General features: G+C 49.8%; 1 protein-coding gene across 6 annotated transcripts in view; it reads right to left on the bottom strand.

Annotated features, from left to right (window-relative positions):
• Positions 1–1706: 1706 nt before the first annotated feature.
• The window catches only part of Rnf157 (ring finger protein 157), a 69254-nt gene continuing 49837 nt past the window's right edge, over positions 1707–21123 (bottom strand). For 2 of the 6 annotated variants that reach the window (XM_015504148.2, XM_048797820.1), the window contains exons 10-19: positions 20034–20193; positions 19748–19860; positions 16402–16640; positions 15610–15718; positions 13975–14086; positions 13176–13348; positions 12872–12937; positions 11832–11892; positions 10045–10155; positions 1707–4148 (exon numbers count right to left, since the gene is read on the bottom strand). In XM_015504148.2, coding sequence (XP_015359634.1) covers positions 4027–4148; positions 10045–10155; positions 11832–11892; positions 12872–12937; positions 13176–13348; positions 13975–14086; positions 15610–15718; positions 16402–16640; positions 19748–19860; positions 20034–20193 — 1266 coding nt within the window. In that variant the 3' untranslated portion in view covers positions 1707–4026. Of the gene's footprint in view, positions 4149–5843; positions 5885–10044; positions 10156–11831; positions 11893–12871; positions 12938–13175; positions 13349–13974; positions 14087–15609; positions 15719–16401; positions 16641–19747; positions 19861–20033; positions 20194–21123 lie in introns of all 6 variants that reach the window. The other 4 variants (XM_015504151.2, XM_048797821.1, XM_015504150.2 and 1 more) reach the window with 4 other exon arrangements.

Genomic DNA, 21123 nt, shown 5'->3' with positions numbered 1-21123 from the left:
GCCGGGAAGCTCCCGTAGGGCCCTGGCTCCGACCCCCACGGCTCTGCCTGGCTCTCCCTGTTTCTCCTCGAGGTTTTACTGGCCACGCGAGGAAAGAGGGTAGGGCAGCCGAGAGAAGAGCGAAGATGGTAGGGTATCCCTTTCTCCAGAAGAGCGGGAAATCAGGACCCCTCCCCTCTAAACAAATGGAAACGGGGTCGAAAAGTCTTGGAGGGCAGTACGACAGGGTGGGGACAGGGCTGGTCCTTGAAAAGAGATATTAGGATGAGGGGTCACGGGAAGGGGACAAAGTAAAGGGGGGAGGGGGCGGAAAGCGAGTTCTCCGAAACTCCTCAGATGTCAGTCTCTGAGCCCACTCCCGCCGGGTATTGATGGGGGACCCGACTGGTACCGATGCCCTCCCTTCCGTGGCCCACAGCTTTCCTATCCCTTACCTGGCTCAGAGCGCAGCCCGGGCCAGAGGAAGGTTCTGGAAGAAGTTCCTCCCACCCCCCGCGGCTCTCTGCCCCAGCTCGAGGGCCCCAACAGAGCTTCTCGTCGCCCCCCACCCCGCCCGACGGCGCTTCTCTGAGCGCCAGCGGCCCCGGGACCGGCATTAAGTAGCCGCTCCAAAGGCTTCTCCTGCTGCCATGGCGACGCTCCGCCCCTATAAACAGCTTCCGCCACTCCCATTGGCCAACACGTCACCAAGGAGACCGCGGGCCCTTGCTACTCTCTCTGGCGGCAACTCTCTCGGAACTCGCTCCTTTGCCGCTCTCTCCCGCGCCACCCAGCCCCCTACCCGCCACCGCGTCCGAGATCGGCGCATTCCCGCCCGAGGGCCCCGCGCTGGGAACAGAATGGCGCGCGGCTCCTGCCCGAGGCCCCGGGAACCGCCTTCGTCCCCGTACCCGTCGAGTCTGGGCTGCTACGAGGCGTTGATGGCCCTGGGACCGAGCCCGGGGTTCCAGGGGCCAAGGCAGGGAGCAGGCTCAGGCTCGGGAACCGTATCCTTGGGGTTTTCTTTCCTCCCCTCTGGGCCGCGAGTGGCACTTTCTCAGGTTTCTGCGGCCTTTCCCTCGCTCTCGACCCTGAGTGTCCTCTCTGGTGCCCACAGCAGGTCTGACTCTCTGATGCCACCTGCCGCTCATATTCTCAAAACCTCCACACCGCTCGCAGACACCAAGGCGGTAGGGTAATCCATTGTCTCCGGGTAAGCAGCTTCCTCCGTCTCAGATCCTCAGCAAGGCTCCCGAAAGCCCCCACATTCCAGAGGCACCTGCAAAGGTGCCCTCCCTCCCTGATAGCAGCAGAAAGCCAGTGGGTAAAAGTCACCAACTTGCCAAATTCTCCTAGTGGGGTCATTTGCCCAGTTACATTCACCATTTAAGTGATAGGAACCAAGACTAGGAGACACTGGGGATTAGCACTCCCTCTTCCCTCCCCCTGACCTCCCTCCTGTCACCAGCTTTCCTACTCTTTAATTATTGAGGAGCTGCAGTGTTGGGAGTTCTCCGGTTTAAAGCAGCTCTACCTAGGAGTACAGAGATGGGGGCTGAAGGCTTGGTGCCCAGAAGGCCACGCAGAAAGCTAGACAGTGGGCTCCCATCCAGCAGCATGCCTCCCCTGCCCCTCTCTACTTCCAGATCCTCTCCAATAAACATTAAAGAGTACCTGAGGAACTCAGACCCACCACTGGCAAATGAGACTACTTGGTAGACAACAGCTCTCCTCCCCTTGTAAACAGTTTTATTCATGTTTAAAATCATGCAGCAATCCATAAATATTGCATTCTTGATGTCCCCACTGAAGTGTGCCCACAAGTGTACTCCAGAGTGAGGGGGGTACACAGATGGCACCAACAGCATCACACACACACACACACACACACACACGCACACACCAGGTGTGCAGGCCCTAAAGCAAAGTGAACAACTGGAATGCCTACAGGTGGTGAGACAGCGTAGTGTTTGGGTCCGTGCCCAGGAGTTGCCCCAGTGGGGGTATAAACTGGTGGGATGGAATTGAGTAGACGGCAAAAAAGCTCTGTGAGGAAACCAGGATCACCAAAGCACCTCAGAGCATGGGAGAATGCAGACCTAGATTAGTGTGTGCCTTCAGGGAGAAGCCAGGCCCTATTCCACTCTCTGGGCAAATGCTGATAAGGTGACTCCAGATGATTAGGGGAGGAGGGTGGCAGCTACCTGTCCCTGATCAGGCCAACTGAGGCCTACTCCTTTAGTTGGGCTGTTTCTGCTTGCCAAAATATGAGAACAAAGTTGGGGGTGGGGAGGAAACAGGAACTGAGCAACAAAGAGTAAAGGGCACTCTAGCCTGTGGTTGTCTCTGTGTGGAACTAGGTCTTCCTGGGAGAGGACCCAGTGCTTGCTGTGAGGGACAGACACTCTGGGAAGGGCTGCCAAAAATGGCTTCCATTGGCCACTGTTTACCTGAATCTCTTGCATCTCAGTTATTTGCCTAATCATTCCAGTTCACTCCACATTGCAACTTCTGCTGGCAAGAGGAGGGGGCTTTGTGTCCCCCGCCTCCCAAGGGAAGCACCCTGTTGCCTAGTTATACTTCAAGGAAATCTGAAAGTGGGCTTATTGCTCAACATAAATTGGCTTAAATTTTAAGTACAGAAGGGGCCACACTCTCTGCAGCCAGACAGAAGGTGCAAAGGACCTGCTGGGCACTGGGATTTCTTTTTTTCTTTTGGGAAAGCTCTTTTAGGATAACTGCAAATCCTAAAAGACAACCCATGCCAGTGGGCCCAGCCTAAGGCTCTCCCACATCTCATCCTCACAAATATTTGTGTTTCCCAAACAATCCCCTCTTCCAAAAACCAGTGGACAAGGCATCCAGACATCTGTTCGAGAATCACTGAGATGAGAAAGGTGTGTCACTCAACGGCTTCTGGGCCAGCCTCACTGGCAGGCTTTGTTTATGTGCTGATTAGAATAGTATCTCTAAATGGCCAATAAGCTTGTGGAGGCTCTACCTCCCCTTCACCTATCATGCTCAGAAACCTAGACAGCAGAGGAAAACACACAGGATGGGGAGGGTCCTGGACGTGAAAGCCCCAACATTGGCTCCCAGGCCACTGCCTGGTCTTAGCTCAAAGCTCTCCACCATTTCCTTTGGTGATCCTGGGCACCAGTTTGAGAACCACTGGTCCATATCTCAGCCTATTTTTTCAACTATTAAAAAAGGGGGTGGAGACGGGGGCAAGAGGCGTAAGATTCCCCAGTCACACGGCTATAGTGAAGATGAAATAAGGTAAAGACAGTTCTAGCACTGTGCATATAGAGGTGGTCCAGAGACACGCTTCTTGAAATGTCACCTCTGGTGGAGTCCTAGGCCTTTCCTGCTGCACCTGATCAGAAGGCCTCTTGAAGGGTGATCATCATAACGAGGCTCTCAGATTCAGGGCCCCTTCTGAAGCAGACAGGCACATGAGGTGCAGGAGACAACTCTGCTACCAGAAGGAAGACCTGGTTTTTTTAACCAGCCTCTGGATGCCACCATCTTCCTTGTCCTTGAGAAAGGAGCTCCTAATGCTTTGTGATGAAAACCACATACAATGCAAGATGGCCTCCCCTGACCACCATTGGTTATGAGGTGCCAGAGACTAGAAACTACCAGATGGGTGTTGGTAACAAAAGCTGCCCAAACTAAGTCTGCTTGATCTACCCCTGAAAGGAAAGAAATGCAGAACCACTAGCCCCAGGCTCTCGGCTCCACCTGCTGATCAGGTATAGCAGATGCAGTCCAGTCTCTACAAAGGGTCTCATGAGTTGAAGCTGCGGTTCTGCAGTTCATTGAGTGGCATCAGCTCACTGAGTAAGAAGGGCTTCCTGTCCCTTGTGAGAGGAAGGATCAGGGTTACAGGAGACAAGTAGTGGAAGGAGGAGTGGCCTGAACTCCACATCCAGCTTTCATGTGAGTATAAAAGTCCACACTGACGTGCAAGCCTGGGAGGCCAGTGGTCCAGTGAGGACGGATGGAATGCCAGGACAGGGGTGCCCAGGTACCAGGCAGGTGCTCTCAGACAGCCAAAGGACCCCAAACGCAGGCTCTGTTCTCGGGGTCCTCCAGGCTGCCAGATGATAAGCGCCGGTGCTGGATGTTCAGACGGCTGACAATGTTGTCATCTGACTGCCAGGTATCTGGAGAAGAAACATCAAAGGTTACAGGAGCCCATCCAGCCTTAGGCCAGGTCCACTTGGCATATCCAGTTGGGGAGCCTGGGAGTTTGATATGGAAGCTAGCAGGATGTATGTGACCCGAAACTCCAGAGTGTGCAAGTGTCAGAACACATGAGAAAGAACAGGGAGAAGCAGACGCTGACAATGTGGGAGAGCTGTTCCCGCCCCGGCAGGCCAGGTTCAGTCACTACCATGGTGGCCCACAGACAGAGAGGGACATGACAGATGTTCCTTGTTTGTGAACTTACCCTAGGATCCACTTCTGTATGTTAATTATTTGGTTCTGGAGTTTGTCTATGTGTTGTGAGATAAGGGAAAAGAAACTGGGCCTAGCTATTTCCTAGGGCAGTCAGAAGTGGGGGCAGTGAAGAGAGCACTTGTTCCAGCCCAAAAGTGCTTGCTGTGGGAGCGAGTGGGGAGCTGGAAGGGGCGGCTACCTGCAGGGTGCAAGGGACAGAAGGCACCGTGAGGCTCTGGCCACCCTCCCCCACCTCTGCTTTTCATCTCTTCCTGCACCAGAGCAGCAGCTGGTGCCATCAGCCCAGGAGACACTAGCTAGAGAGCTGCCCCTGCATCCTGGCTGAAACCCATTCCTGGCACCTCTGTGCACACATGCTAGTTGTGTACAACTTTAGTCACACGTACCTGGGCTTCACGCTTATGATGTATTAACTGGGTGGTCCTGAGCAGGCTTTTTTTTTTTTAAATATATTTATTTTTAGTTGTAGATGAACACAATACCTTTGTTTATTTTTATGTGGTGCTGAGGATGGAACCCAGTGCCCCACACGTGCCAGGCAAGCACTCTGCGACTGAGCCCCAGCCCCAGGCCCCAGCCTTGGCTTTTTCATCTGCCATGTGGGAGGTAATGCTGCCCTCAGGTTTGCTGTGGGGACTGGGCACTGTCTGACTGGCAATATGTGCTCGAAACCAGCCCCCAGGCTTTGTTCAGATCACCCTCCTATCTCCTCTGCAAATAGGCTCTGCCTGTTCATCCCTTCAGGGCAGCTAGAGCCACCTTCACCCTTGGGATGAAGCCCTGCCCCTGGTGTTCAGTAAGGCCCTTTGTCCCATGGACCCTCTGGCCTCCCTCACAAAGCATCTCCCAGCTGGATGAGGCCCTGCTGGACTGAACCCCACTTCCCTCCTCACGCTGCGGAAACTACAGGCCCTTTTGCTCCTCCTCAGACATGAGCACCCTGGTGCTGGCCACGGCATATTCACCGTTGCACTCCAGAGCCCAGCATGGCACCTGGCCCATCAGAGGGCTCCTCGAGGGGTCAAGGCCAGCCAACTCTAGATGATGTCGGAGCCACTGACACATGGCTGGGGTCAGCCTAGAGTTTGGCCAGCTCAAGATATGAAACCCGTTAGTGGCAGAAACACTAGGATGAAGCAGGTATCGAGTGCTCATTCCCCAATGTGCCCTGGTGTGGTAGTCCATCCTGAGGACAACCTCAGCGAGTGGGCGTGAGCCCAGGGAGGGAGGGGAGTGAAGAGGAAGGGCTGAGCCTTTCCATGGGATCCAGCACCCATGAAGGTGCTTCTTCCCTCTAAGGCGGGCAGGAGGAATAGCAGGCAATACTGCCCATTCAGTTAGAAACCCCAAATAAAATGATTTGTTTGTTCATTTATATAATTTGGTAGATCTCATACCTATTCTTCAATGTTTATGGGGCAGGACTCCGGAACTGCGGCTGTTCAGTAGGAAAGACCAAAAGCAAATGGTAAACAAGAGAGAAGACACACATGCACGCACAAATAAAAACAGCAGCAGCCACACCACTACCACCGGCCACAGCTGCTGGCACAGCAGGAGACTGGGCCAGGAGGCTGCCAGAAGGCTGTCAGGGCTGAACTCACAGGAGTCTGTACAAGCTCTACCTTCTAGTAGCTTTAACCAGGGCTTCAAATCAGCTCCTTGTGGAACAGACTTGAGAATCAGACGAAGTCTCTGTGAGCAGGGAAGATGTGGCTGGAGAAAGAGGTGCCTTTCTCCTGGAAAGCCCCGCTGCTGCCCCTCCCCAGTTCAGTCGGGGCAACCTGGCCACAGAGCAGACCCAAAGCTAAGGAAGACACCCCTTCCAGGGAGCCTCTGTGGCCTGCTGGATCCGGCCCACCCTCCAGCCAGCAAATGGAGCTTGGATACTTGACATCCCTTTGGAGGGCAAAGGTGCTTTCCATTCGCCTCCTATCTGGGGAACCAGAACTGGCGGAATGAAGAGACCTCTAGAGGCAGGTATGGGGAGCACTTGAGGGAGATCTGGCATCCCCTGTCCGGCCTCTACCAAGTCCTAATTACATTTTTTTCTTTTAAAAGATGGACACAATACCTTTATTTTTATGTGGTGCTGAGGATTGAACCCAGTGCCTCACATGTGCTAGGCGAGTGCTCTACCACTGAGCCCCAGCCCCCTAATTACATTTAAGGGTTGTGATAGTTCAATTGTCTTTGCAGCTTCTCTCCAAGGCAAAGATAAACTTAACTTAGATTTTCCCTTAGTGTCCACAATGTGCAAACTTTCCTAGTAGCATCTTAGTCTTGGGTTATGAAGCCTAGAGAGAGGAGTGAATTGAATTCATGCCTTGATAAGATTTCATTGGACATGCCCACTCCAATACAATGCAATAATTTTAAAATTATATTTGTATTTCCATTTAAAAAACCCAAGTTGCCTTTGCCTTCTTCCTTGAGAGCTTGTATGGAGGTTCTAGAAGGGGAGTGCAGTTACTCATATACCCTTTTCTGCAGAAAGCTCCTCCTTTATTGGAGAAGTCATTCTCTTCGGCTGAGCACACAGTTTTGGGAGGGATGCACATGAAGCGGTGAGGCAGGAAGAGGACACCCGCCTAGCAGGTCAGACGAGCTGAATGGGCCCTGCAGTCCGTGAGGTGACAGATGTCACAGCCAGATTGCCCTCATATCCCTCTTTGCCTTTTCCTATCACATAGACTACTGAGAGCCTTTTCCCAGAACTGTCACCTGCTCCCATCACTCTCCTGCCACCTAGGGAATCTCCACTCACTTCCTTGGCACCACGTCAACTTCTCACGGCTATGCAGTTCTACTTTTACCACCTGTCAGCTCAGACTCCCACCTTGGAGAACTTTTCAGAAGCAATCTCAGGACATTGCCTTCCCCGGGGTGGAGAACCAGAAACCCTCTCTGAGTCTTGGGGTCCTAGAAGACCTGGAAGCTTCTTAGGGGAAGAGAAGCTAGACTTCCCAGGTGCCCACTAACCAAGCATGAGAAAAATGGTGAGGAGGGGTCTTTTGCAGAGCAGTGTGAGCATGGCACAGGGTGAGCACGGGTGCTCCCTGGGCTCCGCTCCCCACTGGACTTCCCTGGAGAGGCAGCATGCACTTGAAGAGGGAAGCAGACTCAGGCAGGGACCAGGGCATGGGAAGCAGTCTTGATGGGGAACATAGCCCGCAGGAACAGTGAGGAGCGGAGCCAGCCTGGGGGTGTCTGGTGGTAGGGTGGGAGTTTGAATGTAGACCGGAATGTGCAGAGGCTCATTTAGACCATGGGGCCCAACAAAGTGAATTCTCCTGACTTTGACCCAACTGATACTTCCAGAGAATTTCCCAGCTCTTTGCTATAGGTGTGATGCTAACAGCAGAACCAGAGAAACATTTTGCCAAGGGAGAACATGCACCTTCCCCTCCCCACCTGATGCTTTGGACCTTTGCTAAGGACATGATGGACATTTACAGTACGTATTTATATCTGAGTCCCTCTCCCAACAGTTGCCATAGGTGTTTGATTTCATGTCTGGCCAAACTGTGAACCCGGTTTAATCTTAAAACTGCTGGCTCTAGAAGTGACCATGAGGAACCCCAGGGCTGCTTCCTTCTGCCCTGGTCTTGCTGCCCTCCCACAATCCCGGAAGGGAATAAACATTGATGAACAGGTTGGTCAGAGGAAGTTAGGAAGAAGGAGCACAAAGAATAGGCTCAGTTTCTACCAGCACTATTGGTTCAAACAATTCATAGCAGCTCCCTCTGCCAAGAAACAGGGGTGTGTATGGGAGCCTTGGAGGGGTGCTGGCTGGCAGAGAGCTGCCAGAGACAGAGCTAGGCAGAGGTACCATCCTCACCCGACTATGGACCGAGGATGCCAGTGAAAAACAAATCCTTCCCACAAATCTTCACCAATGAAGCATGCCCATTTATGTGGAACAGAAATGCATTCTCACAAATATTTTTTCCTTGGAAAATCTTACTGTATTGAATACAGGTCCTCCCTGGTTAGGAAAAGAAACCTTGTCTACAACCCTAAGCGAGAGCCCTCAATGTGCGCACGCCAGCAAGCTTGGTGTTGGGCTGAGCAGAGGCAGGGAGGACAGTGCTGGCACAGAATGAACATGAACTTTCACAGTCAGGTAACGTAAATGAGTTAAAAAAATAAACAAACCAGACGGACAGATCTACATTTGGCAAAAAGACATGAAACACAAACGGACAGACAGAAGCAAGGTTAGGAGTGGGAGGGTAGGGAGTGAGTGAGCCCTGGTCCCAAGCAGCTCCAGTCCAGGCCTAACTGGGCAGGAGGCGGGCCATGTGGGTCAATGCTCCTCCTCATGCTCAGGCTGGAAGGGGGTTTGCCCTGGGCCTGTGCAGGAGAAGCAGGAGAACGGGTACTGCCTCTTGGGGCCTCACTATGGATTAAGAGACCCGGCAGTATCCTTAGACACACTAAATAGAGAATGATCAAAGTGCCCTTTGGAAGGCTGGAGAAAGTATCTCTGAGAATTCTGGCTTCCCCCACCACAAGCTAGTGTGGGGCCAGCACCTGCTGGGGCCGCGTCTGGCACAGGCTGATGGAGAGTGGCAACCACAGGAGGCCGTGCGGCTGCAACACCTCCAGCCACTTCGCTGAGCGAGTAAAGCACTGGACCCAGGCGTGGTGGTTCTGAAGCTGAAGCAGGGATGCTGGAGAAGACTGTAAATAGCACAGTGTGAAGGGCCTCTCTGCAGTGAGACCAGGAGGGGCCATCAGACTTGGCCACTTAGGCAGGACTCGGCTTTTAGAGGAGTGTTCTTGGAGCCCTTGAATAAGCACATGGAGGTCAGTGCTCAAAGTGTGATTAACAAGGTTGCTTTATACAGAATTATCCTAGACTCCATTTAATATCCTGTAAAGAAATAGGGGAATACTCACTAATACTGACTAATTTTTTTTTTTTTTTTTACAGAGCTAGGGATTGAACCCAGGGCCTCACACTTGCTAGACAAGTGCTCCACCATTGAGCTGTATCCCTAGCACTTCCTGATCAAACTTAAAGTTAGGGCTCCAGGGAGCAGAGTTACCCCCCACTCCTGGCCCCTCCTTTGGAATCCAAATCATATGTGAGATGCAGCTGGTAACCTACAGCTCAGTGCATCAGAGAGCCATTTGTTGGCCTATAAATTGCTGACTGTCAAATTCCCTTTGGATCCTAACTCAGACGTGTCCTCTGAGGAGCTATGACTTCACTTTTAAAGAGCTCCGGCTCCCTTTCTGGGACCTTCATGGAGAGTAGTTGGCTGCCTAAACTTCCTGCTGATGAAAACAAGATAGGCCACCTGACATGGCATCTGCAAGATCACGATGGAGGGTCATGGTTAGGTCAAATTGTAAGAAGAGGACTTTTTGCTCCTTTCTTCCTATCCCAGTATTCTCAGAGCAGGAGTCACTCTTTGCAAAAAACTCAAGGGCTCTTCAGAGGCCTTCTCACTTCCTCTCAGAACCTTAGCACACCCCAAGCCTTGGCAGGAACTGCAGGGCAGGAGTCGGGTGTACCAAGGGTGGGAGCAGGGGTAAGAGCAGAGGGATGTCTCCCACCAAGTTCATGTTCAGCAGACTGCCACTCACCGGGTAAGCAGACCTCAGAGCACAGCTTATTGTCCAGTGCTTTCACGCTTGCGATGTCAAAGTCATTGTTATTGTCACACTCCATACCTAGAAATGCGCATGTCCTCTGGCCTGTAAGGGAGTTAATGCAGTTAGAGAGGGGCTGGCTGTGTTTTTCTCTGCTTTGCTGTCCTTAAAATAAAAATCTTAAGGATGGAGACAAAAAATAAAATCATATGTTAAAAAAAAGACATTAATTAAGTGGGTAAAGAGCAGACAAAAAAAGGAATCAAATCGTGTGGGCATGTCTGGGTTCTCGCACCATCCTGATTTGTTTCCCTCATTGGCCCCTTTCTAGCTCTGCTCCCTAAGAATTCAGATCACTGCAGAGGGCTGTGGGACACAGGCTCTGCAGAGACCACCATGGAGGGCAGCTGTGCCCAGGCCAAGCTGCTGACACTGTGGCTGGCAGAAGCTGGAGAAAGCCAGGGACAGTACTCTGCTCATGCCTGTGGCTATCTTGGGTCCAAGCGGGGTGTGTTTATGACCACAAGGCTCTGCAAAATGATAAACACATAAAACAACAACTAAAGGGCTTAGCATCCATAATTCTGCATTTCAAATCAGAATGACCACATTCACAAAATTATGATTTACTCTCTTGCAGGACTAAAGTCTTTGAGTATGTTTTCAGTGACTGCCTAGAAACCTACAGACATGTAAGAGGGGGCGGGAAAGTTCTAGAAGAGATTTTTGTGAACTACCTTTTTTTTCCCTTGGTGAAAAGAAGAGAAGAAAACATAAACCCACTGTGTGGGGTTCAGAATATCAGGTGGAAAAAACCTAGCCACCCTGTACTCCTTAGAAGCAAATATTCTTTGAGAGAACCATCACCCAGGGCGACTCTAGAGCCTGAGGCAGGTGAAGCTGCAAGCCCTAGGCTGGAATGCAGGAGGGGAGGGTGCCAGTCTCTGAAAGGGCCTCTCCTTAGGCTCTTGTGAGGTGGGACCTGTCCAGTCTGCAGCACACCCCTGACACACTGAAGCAATGGCCAGCACTAAAGCAGAAGCAACGAGGATGGCAGGTGTGGTACGACTGCTTCCAAGCCATGGCACACGTGTGCTCAGGAGGTGCCCCAGAGCAGAGGGGACGGCAGCTTGGCTCCTATGACAAGTTTTGTGACTTTCCCAGCACCCCCTCTTCTTCCTTGCCTTCACTCCTTTACTTCTAGCCTTGCTGGAAACCAACTCTTCCAAATGAAGACAAAATTGAAGCCTGGGTTACAGTGAAGCCATCACCACGGCAGCCTGGGAAGCACTCACCTAGGCTGAGCTGCTGAAGAAACTGGCCTTTCCTCAGCCACACACGTCACGTCACGTGTCTGCTGCCTCCTGAGGGCTCCCTCACAGTAACATCAGCTATTTTCTCCACTAAAGTGAAGCCAGGCAGGTGGCCAAACAGTCCTGCCTCCCAAGAAGGAGGCGCTGCTCCTGCTGTGCTACTTGAGGGCTGCTAGGGCAGCTCCCGGGCTCAGCTGGAGAGCTGAGGAGGCAGGTAAGGGAGTGGCCAAGAAGCCACAGGGCCCATCCAGAACCAGGTGTGTCTTCTGCAGCATCCTCATCCTGACTCCAAGCAAGAGCTAGGAAGGTCACTGAGATCAATGATACCCTGCTTGCCTTGATATTACCCTCAGGAAGACAAATGTTTTCCTAACAGCCACAGAGCTGAGCACTGCTGCCAAGTTCCCCTTCCTTTATCCCTTAGGGAACACCCAGGAAAGAAACAGCATGTGGACGCATAGGACCAACCAGGTCTTTTACCATCTTCTTGCATTGGAGATCCATCCTCTTCCTCTATGACGTCATTTCCCTAAGACAGAAGGAAGTCCTCATAAGTCTACGAAGCAGTCAGAGGAATATAGCAATTGGCTAAAGTCAGAATTAGGCATCCGTATCTAACTCCCGGCCATGTCCACAGTGCACATTTCCCACCCTCATTTAACGTGCTGAAGAGGCCTGGGGAGCTAGATCAGCCTGTGGAATGTACACTCAGGTATATACTCAGGATGGTCCATTAGGAATACCCTTGTAAACAGCTTAGTTGGCACTCTTTAAGGTGAAAATAAAAGTTGTTAAATAAAAAAGCAAATCATGGAGGAATCAAAACTTTCAGACGCCTCTTAGACTCCCATATCCCATCCTGAAGCCCTTTGAAAGAATCTGGCTCTAGAACCGTGAAGCCTGGGACCTGCTGAAGTCAGGGCATGCCCCAGCTGCACTTCAATCCTGTCTGTCCCAGGATGGGCTCTTGGAGGGGGAACTGGGAGTGGGGCGGGTGGAAACCTCTCCACTCAGGCCTATATGTGCCTGTGTCAGATGCAGCCCAGCCTCTGTGCAAATGCTCACACATTTCCCAGGCCCAGGGTCTAGCATGGAAAGGTCCCTCTTGAGCTCACTCCACACTATCACACTGGTGCACCCTGCCAACTGACCAGAGCGTGTGCTGCTCTTACCTCTACCCACATTCTACTTCTTTTTCTTTTGTGGTACTGGAGATTGAACCCAGGGTGCTCTACTACTGAGTCACGTCCCCCGCCCTTTTTAGTTTTTACTTTTCAGATGGGGTCTTGCTAACTTTCCCAGGCTGACCTCAAACTTTTGATCCCCCTGCCTCAGTCTTCTGAGTACCTGTAAAGGCACTGCACTGGTACCAATATTCCACTCTGACTGATCTAGGTGTGCCACCTGGGAAGGCTCCTTCAGTGCCCCGTCTCCCCCCACCCCATCCCCAGCCAACAGCAGCAGTTCTGGCTGAGAGGAGAGTTGCCACTGTCTGCCCTCTGGATTACCTCTGCATCCTGCTCTCCTGCTGGGAGGCCAGCAAAATTGCTATCTGGAGACTCTGCTGCCATCCCCTGCAAAAGAGCAACAAAGCCCAAGGACACAGTATGGGTCTTCATGACAGCAAAACCAAGCCCAAGCCCTCCTTAGCACAAAAATGGCGGCAGACAGGAGTCTGGCCTAAGGGAATGCCACCCTGCCCTCAGTGCTGGGGGCTTGGCAGCTGGTTCTGGCACAGCCAAAGTAGTCTATTAAGCTACTTTGGACATATGTGCAGACAGCATCAAGGCAATTCAAGTGTCCCCCCCTTACCTCTCCTTCTTCTGAGGGGACCCTGCTGGCAGCCCGGGGGGAAGGAAGGGCTTCTCCCTCCTGTTCAGTGCCAGGAGCGATGTAGGAGCCAGACATGGAGGAGACTGTGTCGGTGCTGATCTGGGAGGACGCCATGGACATGACTGACTGGGCCAGGCTGCTACTGGCAGGGTCTTTGGAAACAGGAGTTGGAGGAGGGAGACGGAAGTCAAATTTACTAAGAAGCAGAACTCCCTCTCTCTGTGCTCAGGCATGGGGAACACAAGGGCTCCTTTGCCTTCCCCTGAAAGGTTCTCTCCCTCCCTCCCTCCCTTCCTTNNNNTCTCTCTCCTCTTCCTCCTCCTCCTCCTCCTTCTTCTTCTTCTTCTTCTCTCTCTCTCTCTCTCTCTCTCTCTCTCTCTCTCCATCATACTGGGGATTGAACCCAGACCCAGAGGCACTTAACTACTGAGCTATATCCCCAGCCCTTTTTATTTTGAAACAGGGTCTTGGCTAAGTTGCTTAGCGCACCACTAAATTGCTGAGGCTGACCTTGAACTTGAAGCCTCCTGCCCCAGCCTCCAAAAAGAGTCACTGGGATTACAGCTATGTGCCACAAAGCCCAGCTGCTCTTTTTAGAGCATCCTCATGGACCAGGATTTGCTTTCTCCCATCACAGTGAGAAGACCCTCCCATAGCTCACGGTAGGAACAAGAGCCCTTCTCTAGCTCAGGCCTCCACGAGCTGCTCCCACCCCCAAAGAAGTGCTGGGACAGCTGCAGACTAAGTGGGGGACACACGCAGCTGCTCCCTTATGTACCTTCGGGGGAGGAAATGGTGGAAGACAGTGGCGTCCCTGTGCAGGATGACTGGTCAACAGCCCCCGAAGATGACAGAGTGAGATTCTCACTTTCTGGAGTGACAGCACATTCCTGGGAATGGGGGACATAACAGGACATGGAGCAAGCACAAGTCAGGCACGTTGGAAGAAGGGGTCAAAAGCAGAAAGGGGACACTGGGAAGGACAAGGTCGATGCAGCACTGGGGCTTCTCTTCTGTCAACACTCCTCCTCAGTCAGGTCCTGGAGTGACTGTCTCCCAGGGGAGGTGCAACTTCCGTCAGCACCTTCTGCCTGAGGCCCAGCATCTGCTGGGGCCACACAAAGACTGCAGCTCCAGTGACACAGGTCACCCAGCCAGCAGCTGTGACATGGGGACACCCCCAGTTTCCCCAGGATCATGAAGAGCTTTCTTTCAGATGGGAAAGAACACAAAGCCGGTAGGGGCCTCACTGCCAGAAAGACATCTCATAAATATCCCGTAAGTTCCTAAATTCCGCCAATTAATCTGAAGCTGACGTCGCCTCTGTTCTCCACCAGTCGTGGGCACACAGCCTCTCCTTCCCAGGCAAATGCAGATTCTCTGCCTGTTCCCCGTGCTCCATTTCCTCTTCTCCAGGTGGCCTTCTTTCATCTGGGCTCAGGCCTGGGCTACTGAGCTGCTTCCTGGCTCTGCGTCTCCTGGCTGATCCATGAACTCTCACTGTATTCCTGGCCTCTTCCAAGCCTCCATGAGAATGTTTTTCTTCCTTTTCTCTCATGTCTAAAAATGTTCAAGATTCAACTCAAATGACCTCTCTACTGTTGCTTCTGATCTCCTCCATTTAACAAACTTGTGTAGATCTCCACAATGACATTTTATGGTCCCTGTTTTGGGTGCTCTTCATTTTTACAGCAAAGGTACATCTCAGCAGCAAATGCTTCCTGGGCAGTGACAATGTGCCAGATATCATGCTGGTATTCGATACCTGTGCTGCCTCACCTGGATCTGAGCTCCTGCAGACAAGGGCACCTTATTGTCTTTGAAGTCCCCCATACACTGAGCTCAGTACCCTCAACAGTGTTGGCTAATAAACTCTGAAGTGAACTCTTAGCAGGGACTTTGGGACACACAGGGTAGAAAGTTCCAGTCTTCTGCCACTTCTGGTCAATCTTCCAGTGCTTTGAGAGCCTAGGACCCTCTTCTGAGGCCTCTGGGCATCTTGATCTCCCCTGCTTTTGTCCCTGCTCCTGGACCACTGTTTAAAGGGAAACCTCATTTCCAGTCTCCACACCCCGTTCCTCATCCAGCATTCTGGTCTCCATCACCACCGGCACATGTACTTCTCTTACTCAGCCATCTGTGCCCATCCCTACCCCAACTCTGAAAGGACCCAGTGTCATGAGGACAGGGGCTTTTGGGGCTTCCCCACTGCTGCTATATCTTCAGCACACACTAGGGAGTACACAGGCTTGACACGTTGTGAATTCGTGAATCTCAGGGAACCTTTGCAGCTGCTGATTCCTTCAAGGGTGGTGACGGTATCTGATGAATAACGAAGGCAGGGACCCGAGGAGCCAGGGACTATAGGCAGGAGGACAGGGATTGGTGGCCATAACCCAGGGAAAGAAATTACCTCTCCAGGGTGCTGGGCTGATGGTCTCTGAGACATCTGAGTCTCTGACTCGCTGCAAGAGCGCTCATCGTCTTCTTCATGCAGCACGGAAGAATTCTGAGAAATGGACCTGTAAAAGTGCAGAAGACAAGCAGCGGACTCTAATATCCACTCAGAGACCAGGGAGCTGCCTACACTCCTCCTACCAGACTCCTCAGGAAGAGGACCACCAGGAGCACCTTGCTGCTCTGCCATCTGGAGCAACGAGGGGTGGGAGGAGCCCCCGGGGGAGATGGAAACCTCTTCTGCCTTTGGTTTCCTCAGGGACTTGCTGTTTGAATTTGAGGAAGACCACTGAAGTCGCCAGGGTCTCAATACTTTCATTTGTAAAAACACCTTCCTTACTCAGCTGCAGAGACATGTTGTGATTGTACCCCACTGAGTTCAAATGCTTAAGTGACACTGTCAGGAGGTTCCCTCAGTCTTCAGACTGACCCATGCTCCCCTGGAGCCTCAGAGACCCTGTCCAATGTACATCCTCTTCCCTGACCCCAGGCCCTCCCTGCCAAAAAAACCACATGACAAGTGTGTCTAATGGGAATTGTCCCAAGGACTCACACACGTTTTATTTCCATCTCTTAGGGATGGCGTAACTTCCCCCAAAGCCTCCCCTCAGGTCTTCCATGACACTGGCAACTCTGGGAAGAGCAGGAGGGCTGACCATGCCCTGGAGCCCATGAAACGACCAGCGCGAAGAGGGAGTGGGTGGACGCATCTCATAGAGGACCAGGGCAACACTGGGGATCTACTCACTTGGAGAGACTCCTTTTGAGCTTGAGTCCTTGGCCGCTGCAATCAGATAAGCGGTCCAGTGGGGAGAGTGTCCTGACGGGGGGAAGGTGGCCATCACTACCATAAGAAGGCAGCATTCCTGAGAGGTGGCCATCTCCAAGTACATGAAGTGGGGGTACTGCTGGAGATGGGGTGAGGGGCCCATTGAGGGCCTCCAGAAGAGACACCACTTCGTAACCTGGTGGAATATTCTCTGAGGACTAGGAGAATGAGAAACAGGAGGAAAAAGGAATTAATGACTTTTTGTTTTATGGAATTATTATGTTTCCTAATTGATGCTAAAAAAAAAAAATCTTCTTTACATATGGTTTGGTGGGTCTGGTAAGAAAAATTCTTATGCCTGTTTACATAGAAAAGACAGAAAGTCAAAGAACCACAGGCTCCTAGCCTGCTCAGGGGTGAATTTTTTCTTAGTAATTTCTATTTTTTTCAGGGACAGAAATAAGTACTCAGTAGAGGAAATTTGGAACATATATCAAAGCAAGAAAAAAATCACTACTAATCAATTACCCAATCAATTACCCAAGGTAACTTTTGTTAGCATTCTAGTATATATTCTCCCATTTACATAGTTATGATCAATCTGTAAGTGACAATTTTATATTCTGCTTATTTACAGAACATAGATATTTCTCTGTGGTTTTGAAACTTCTTCAGCTACATTCCCTTGTTTCCTCCTATAAGTGCTGGGTATTTAAATATGCTTAAGGCATCCTAGAGAAAACAAGGTTCTAACAAACATTCTTGTATATGAATCTTTTTCAGTGCTGGGGATGTGACTCAGTGACAGGGCATTTGCCTGGCATGTACAAGACCCTGGGTTTGATCTCCAGCACTATAAAACAAAACAAAACAAAACATCTTTTTCAGATTATTTTCTTGGTATGAAACCCTTAGACCTTAGATTACTAAGTATAAATGTTTTAAAATCTTTTAATATATATAGCTGCTTTGTTTTGTTTTCTTCTAATTATACTCCTATAGACAGTACAAAAACCTATTTTATTGATTCTTTGCCAGCACATAGAGTATCTTTTATTTATTTATTTTTTAGTTTTAGGTGGACACAATGTCTTTTTTTTTTAAATTTGTCTTAATTAGTTACACATGACAGTACAATGATCTTGACATATCATACATTTGAGTCAGATGGGATATAATTTCTCATTTTTCTGAGTGTACAGGTTGCAGAATCACATTGGTCATGCAGTCACGTATATACCCACAGCAATAATAAAGTCTATTTTATTCTGCTGTCCTTCCCTTCCCCCCTTCCCCTCCCCTCCCCTCCCATCACTTCTATCTACCCAATCTAATGTGACCCACTTCTTTTTTTTTTCCCCCCTCACATCGTCATACTTGTATTCTGTATAAGGATGAGGGTCTCCTTCCACCTTCTGTACAATTCCCCTTCTCCCTCCCTTTCCCTCCTACCTCTCTTCCCTATCTAGAGGTAATCTTCTTCTCATGCTCTTCCTCCCTACTCCATTTTGGGTCACCCTCCCTTATATCAGAGAAGACATTCGGCATTTGTTTTTTTGGGATTGGCTAACTTCACTTAGCATAATCTGTTCTAATGCCATCCATTTCCCTGCAAATGCCATGATCTTGGTATTTTTTAGTGCTGAGTAATATTCCATTGTGTATAAATGCCACAATTTTTTTATCCATTCATTTATTGAAGGGCATCTGGGTTGGCTCCACAGTCTAGCTATTAAGAATTGTTCTGCTATAAACATTGATGTGAGCTGTGGACACATTATCTTTATTTTACATTTATGTAGTGCTGAGGATCGAACCCAGTGCCTTGCACATGCTAGGCGATCACTCTACCAATGAGCCACAACCCTAGCCCCACACAGAGTATCTTTAAAAAGGAAAGTTTTGGAGTTCTAAAGGTGAGAAATGGTATACTATTTTAACTTACATGGTATTGATTTTAAATGTGGCTCAATTTTTTTCTTGTGAGGCTAGGGGTCACACTCAGAGCCTCATACATGCAAGACAAGTGCTCATCCACTGAGCTATATCCCAGTCCTTCATATTTTTAATTTTTTTGTGGTACTGGGGATTTAATCCAGATGCTTTACCACCAAGCTATATTCCCAGTACTTTTTAGTTTTTATTTTGAGGTAGGGTCTCACAAAATTGCCTAAGCTGGCCTAGAACTTACAATCCTCCTACCTCAGCCTCCAGAGTTGCTGGGATCACAGGTGTGTGACACCACACCTAGTTTGAACTTTTAAAAGGTTATTGTTAACCAGCTTTATTACCTCTCTTAAGAATTTTTTGTTTAGCTGGGCATGGTGGCACATACCTTTAATCCCATGACTCAGGAGGCTAAGTAAGGCAGGAGGATTGCAAGTTGAGGACAGCCTCAGCAACTTAGCCTCTATGCTTGACTAGGTTTTTTTTTTTTTTTTCTTTAAATAATTTGTTCTTTGATTTTTAATTCTGGTCAATTTTTACAAACTTAAGTTTTAAATGTTTTATGTGGACAAAGCTATGGATTCTTTTTTTGTAGTTTTCTACTGCTTGCAAACTCAGAGTCCTCTCCATCTCAAGTCAACATTATTTAAATCATTATTTAAATCATCTACAATTCATTCTATGTTTTGTTCAGTTTGCTTTTAACATAGTTAACTAATTGCTCCATCTTGAATTTGTTATTTGGTAAGAATTAAAGCACTAAACTGATTTTTTCTCCCTAAGTAGCTAACTAATTATCCCAGGACCATTCACTGAATAATGAATCTCTCCGATCACTGGGTTAATCTAAAGAGAGTCCTATCTGCTGTTCATAATTGCAAAATTGGAAGTTTACCCTAATGCTATCAATTACATATGACACTGAGGTCAATTACTTTGTCTACTTGGCTCCTAAATCACTGAAGCCATAAAATGGGATAAAGAAAAAGTTACTTCTTCAAGGATTCAAATAAGATAGTAAGGTGCATTCAAATTCAGAACAATCACCCCCTTGTTTCTGCTCAGGGGAGTTCCAGAGTGGACCCCCCTGGAGCACTCTGCAAGCAGATGGCACTAGGAATGTAAATAAAACTGGACACCACGTTCCCAAGGAGGAAAGGGAGATTTTAGTGACCAGTATTCAACTTTCTGTCACCTTAACGCTGGTTGGCTAGTTCAGCCTGACACGACCTCAGCCAGCCCACTAAATTCTCTGGCATCCCCAGGCTTAACGCCTTGCTACAATGCCATGTAGAGGAGAGTGAAATGTTAAAAAAAAAAAAAAAAAGACTCTAGAGAACTCTGGCTTCAGAGCGGCCGTGGCTCTGAGCCCACTTACTGAATGCTCTTCAGAGTCAGATGTCTGGGAAGAGATGATGGGGTTAAAGCTGGTGGGGGACAAGGGGCCCAATTTTTTCCTCATGGCTCGAATCTGAAGCAGTGCCCGGAAGGCTGTGGAGAAGGAAGCAGGCAATCAGGACATCCTGCTGCAGGATCAGGATGAGCCAGGACCAGGCAGAAACCACACCGCGCCCAGGTCTGCCAACCCAGTAGCAGCATGTGCTCTGCTGCTCTGTGACCGACCTCCCAGCCCAGCCCTCTCACACTCCCCTGCTGGGGCTTACGGAGCCGGCAGATGGGGCAGTTGTTGGCTTGGTAGCGCAGGGTGTCTGCACAGGTGTTACAGAGGCAGAGGTGGCGGCAGGGCAGGATCAAGGTGTCCCGGACATCCGAGAGACACACCACACACTCAGCACTGTTGTCGCTCACTTCGTCCTCAGCCACCTGCGAGGGAGACAGAAATTCAGCCACAAGGCCCTAGACGTCACTGACAAGGCAGGCCGGGGGCTGAAGAGCTGAGGCAAGCATGAGGACGAGGTCCACGCTGACTCTGGACTTCACAAGCTGAGTCCTGCTGCTTTTGGGGGGGCTGGTTATCTGAAGCGGAGAGACCAGGACTTACCACCTAGCTCAAGCCCTGAGGCCAGCTTTGGCCCTGTGACGCCTGAACTGAAGGGACCTAGGTGAAAGGCAATAAAGACCCTCATGGAAAACGTTCAAGAGCCGCAGAGCACCAGGACAAATCCAGACCAGCCTCTTCCTCCCGCTTCCGAAGTGACAGAAGCATAATGATCTGAAATGAGGAAGAGGAAATCCTCTTCTAGGGCCTGACTGACTCCATGGTGTGGCTCACTGAATTCCTCCATCTTGGCTGCATCTGAGAGCTGTGGCCCTGCCTCCCAGAAGGGGACGTTCAGAGTTTTGGACACAACTTATCTTAGAATCTTTTTTTTAAATGAAAGTGTTTATAACATAACATTTATTTTTTTATCTATTCATCTTTTTTAGTTGTAGATGAATACAATACCTTCATTTTGTTTGTTTATTTTTATGTGGTTTGGGGAGCGGACCCAGTGCCTCAAGCATGCTAGGCAAGCGCTCCACCACTGAGCCACAACCCTGGCCCCATAACATTTATTTACTTTTTATTTTATTTTATTTTTAATTTTTTATTGTTGGTTGTTCAAAACATTACAAATTTCTTGATATATCATATTTCACACTTTGATTCAAGTGGGTTATGAACTCCCATTTTTACCCCATATACAGATTGCAGAATCACATCAGTTACACATCCATTGATTTACATATTGCCATACTAGTGTCTGTTGTGTTCTGCTGCCTTTCCTATCCTCTACTATCCCCCCTCCCCTC

The sequence above is a fragment of the Marmota marmota genome, unplaced genomic scaffold (genome assembly GCF_001458135.2).
Source record: "Marmota marmota marmota unplaced genomic scaffold, marMar, whole genome shotgun sequence".
Classification (NCBI taxonomy): Eukaryota; Metazoa; Chordata; class Mammalia; order Rodentia; family Sciuridae; genus Marmota; species Marmota marmota.
Note: the sequence above shows the minus strand (reverse complement) of the source record. Positions and strands in the feature narration are given on the sequence as shown.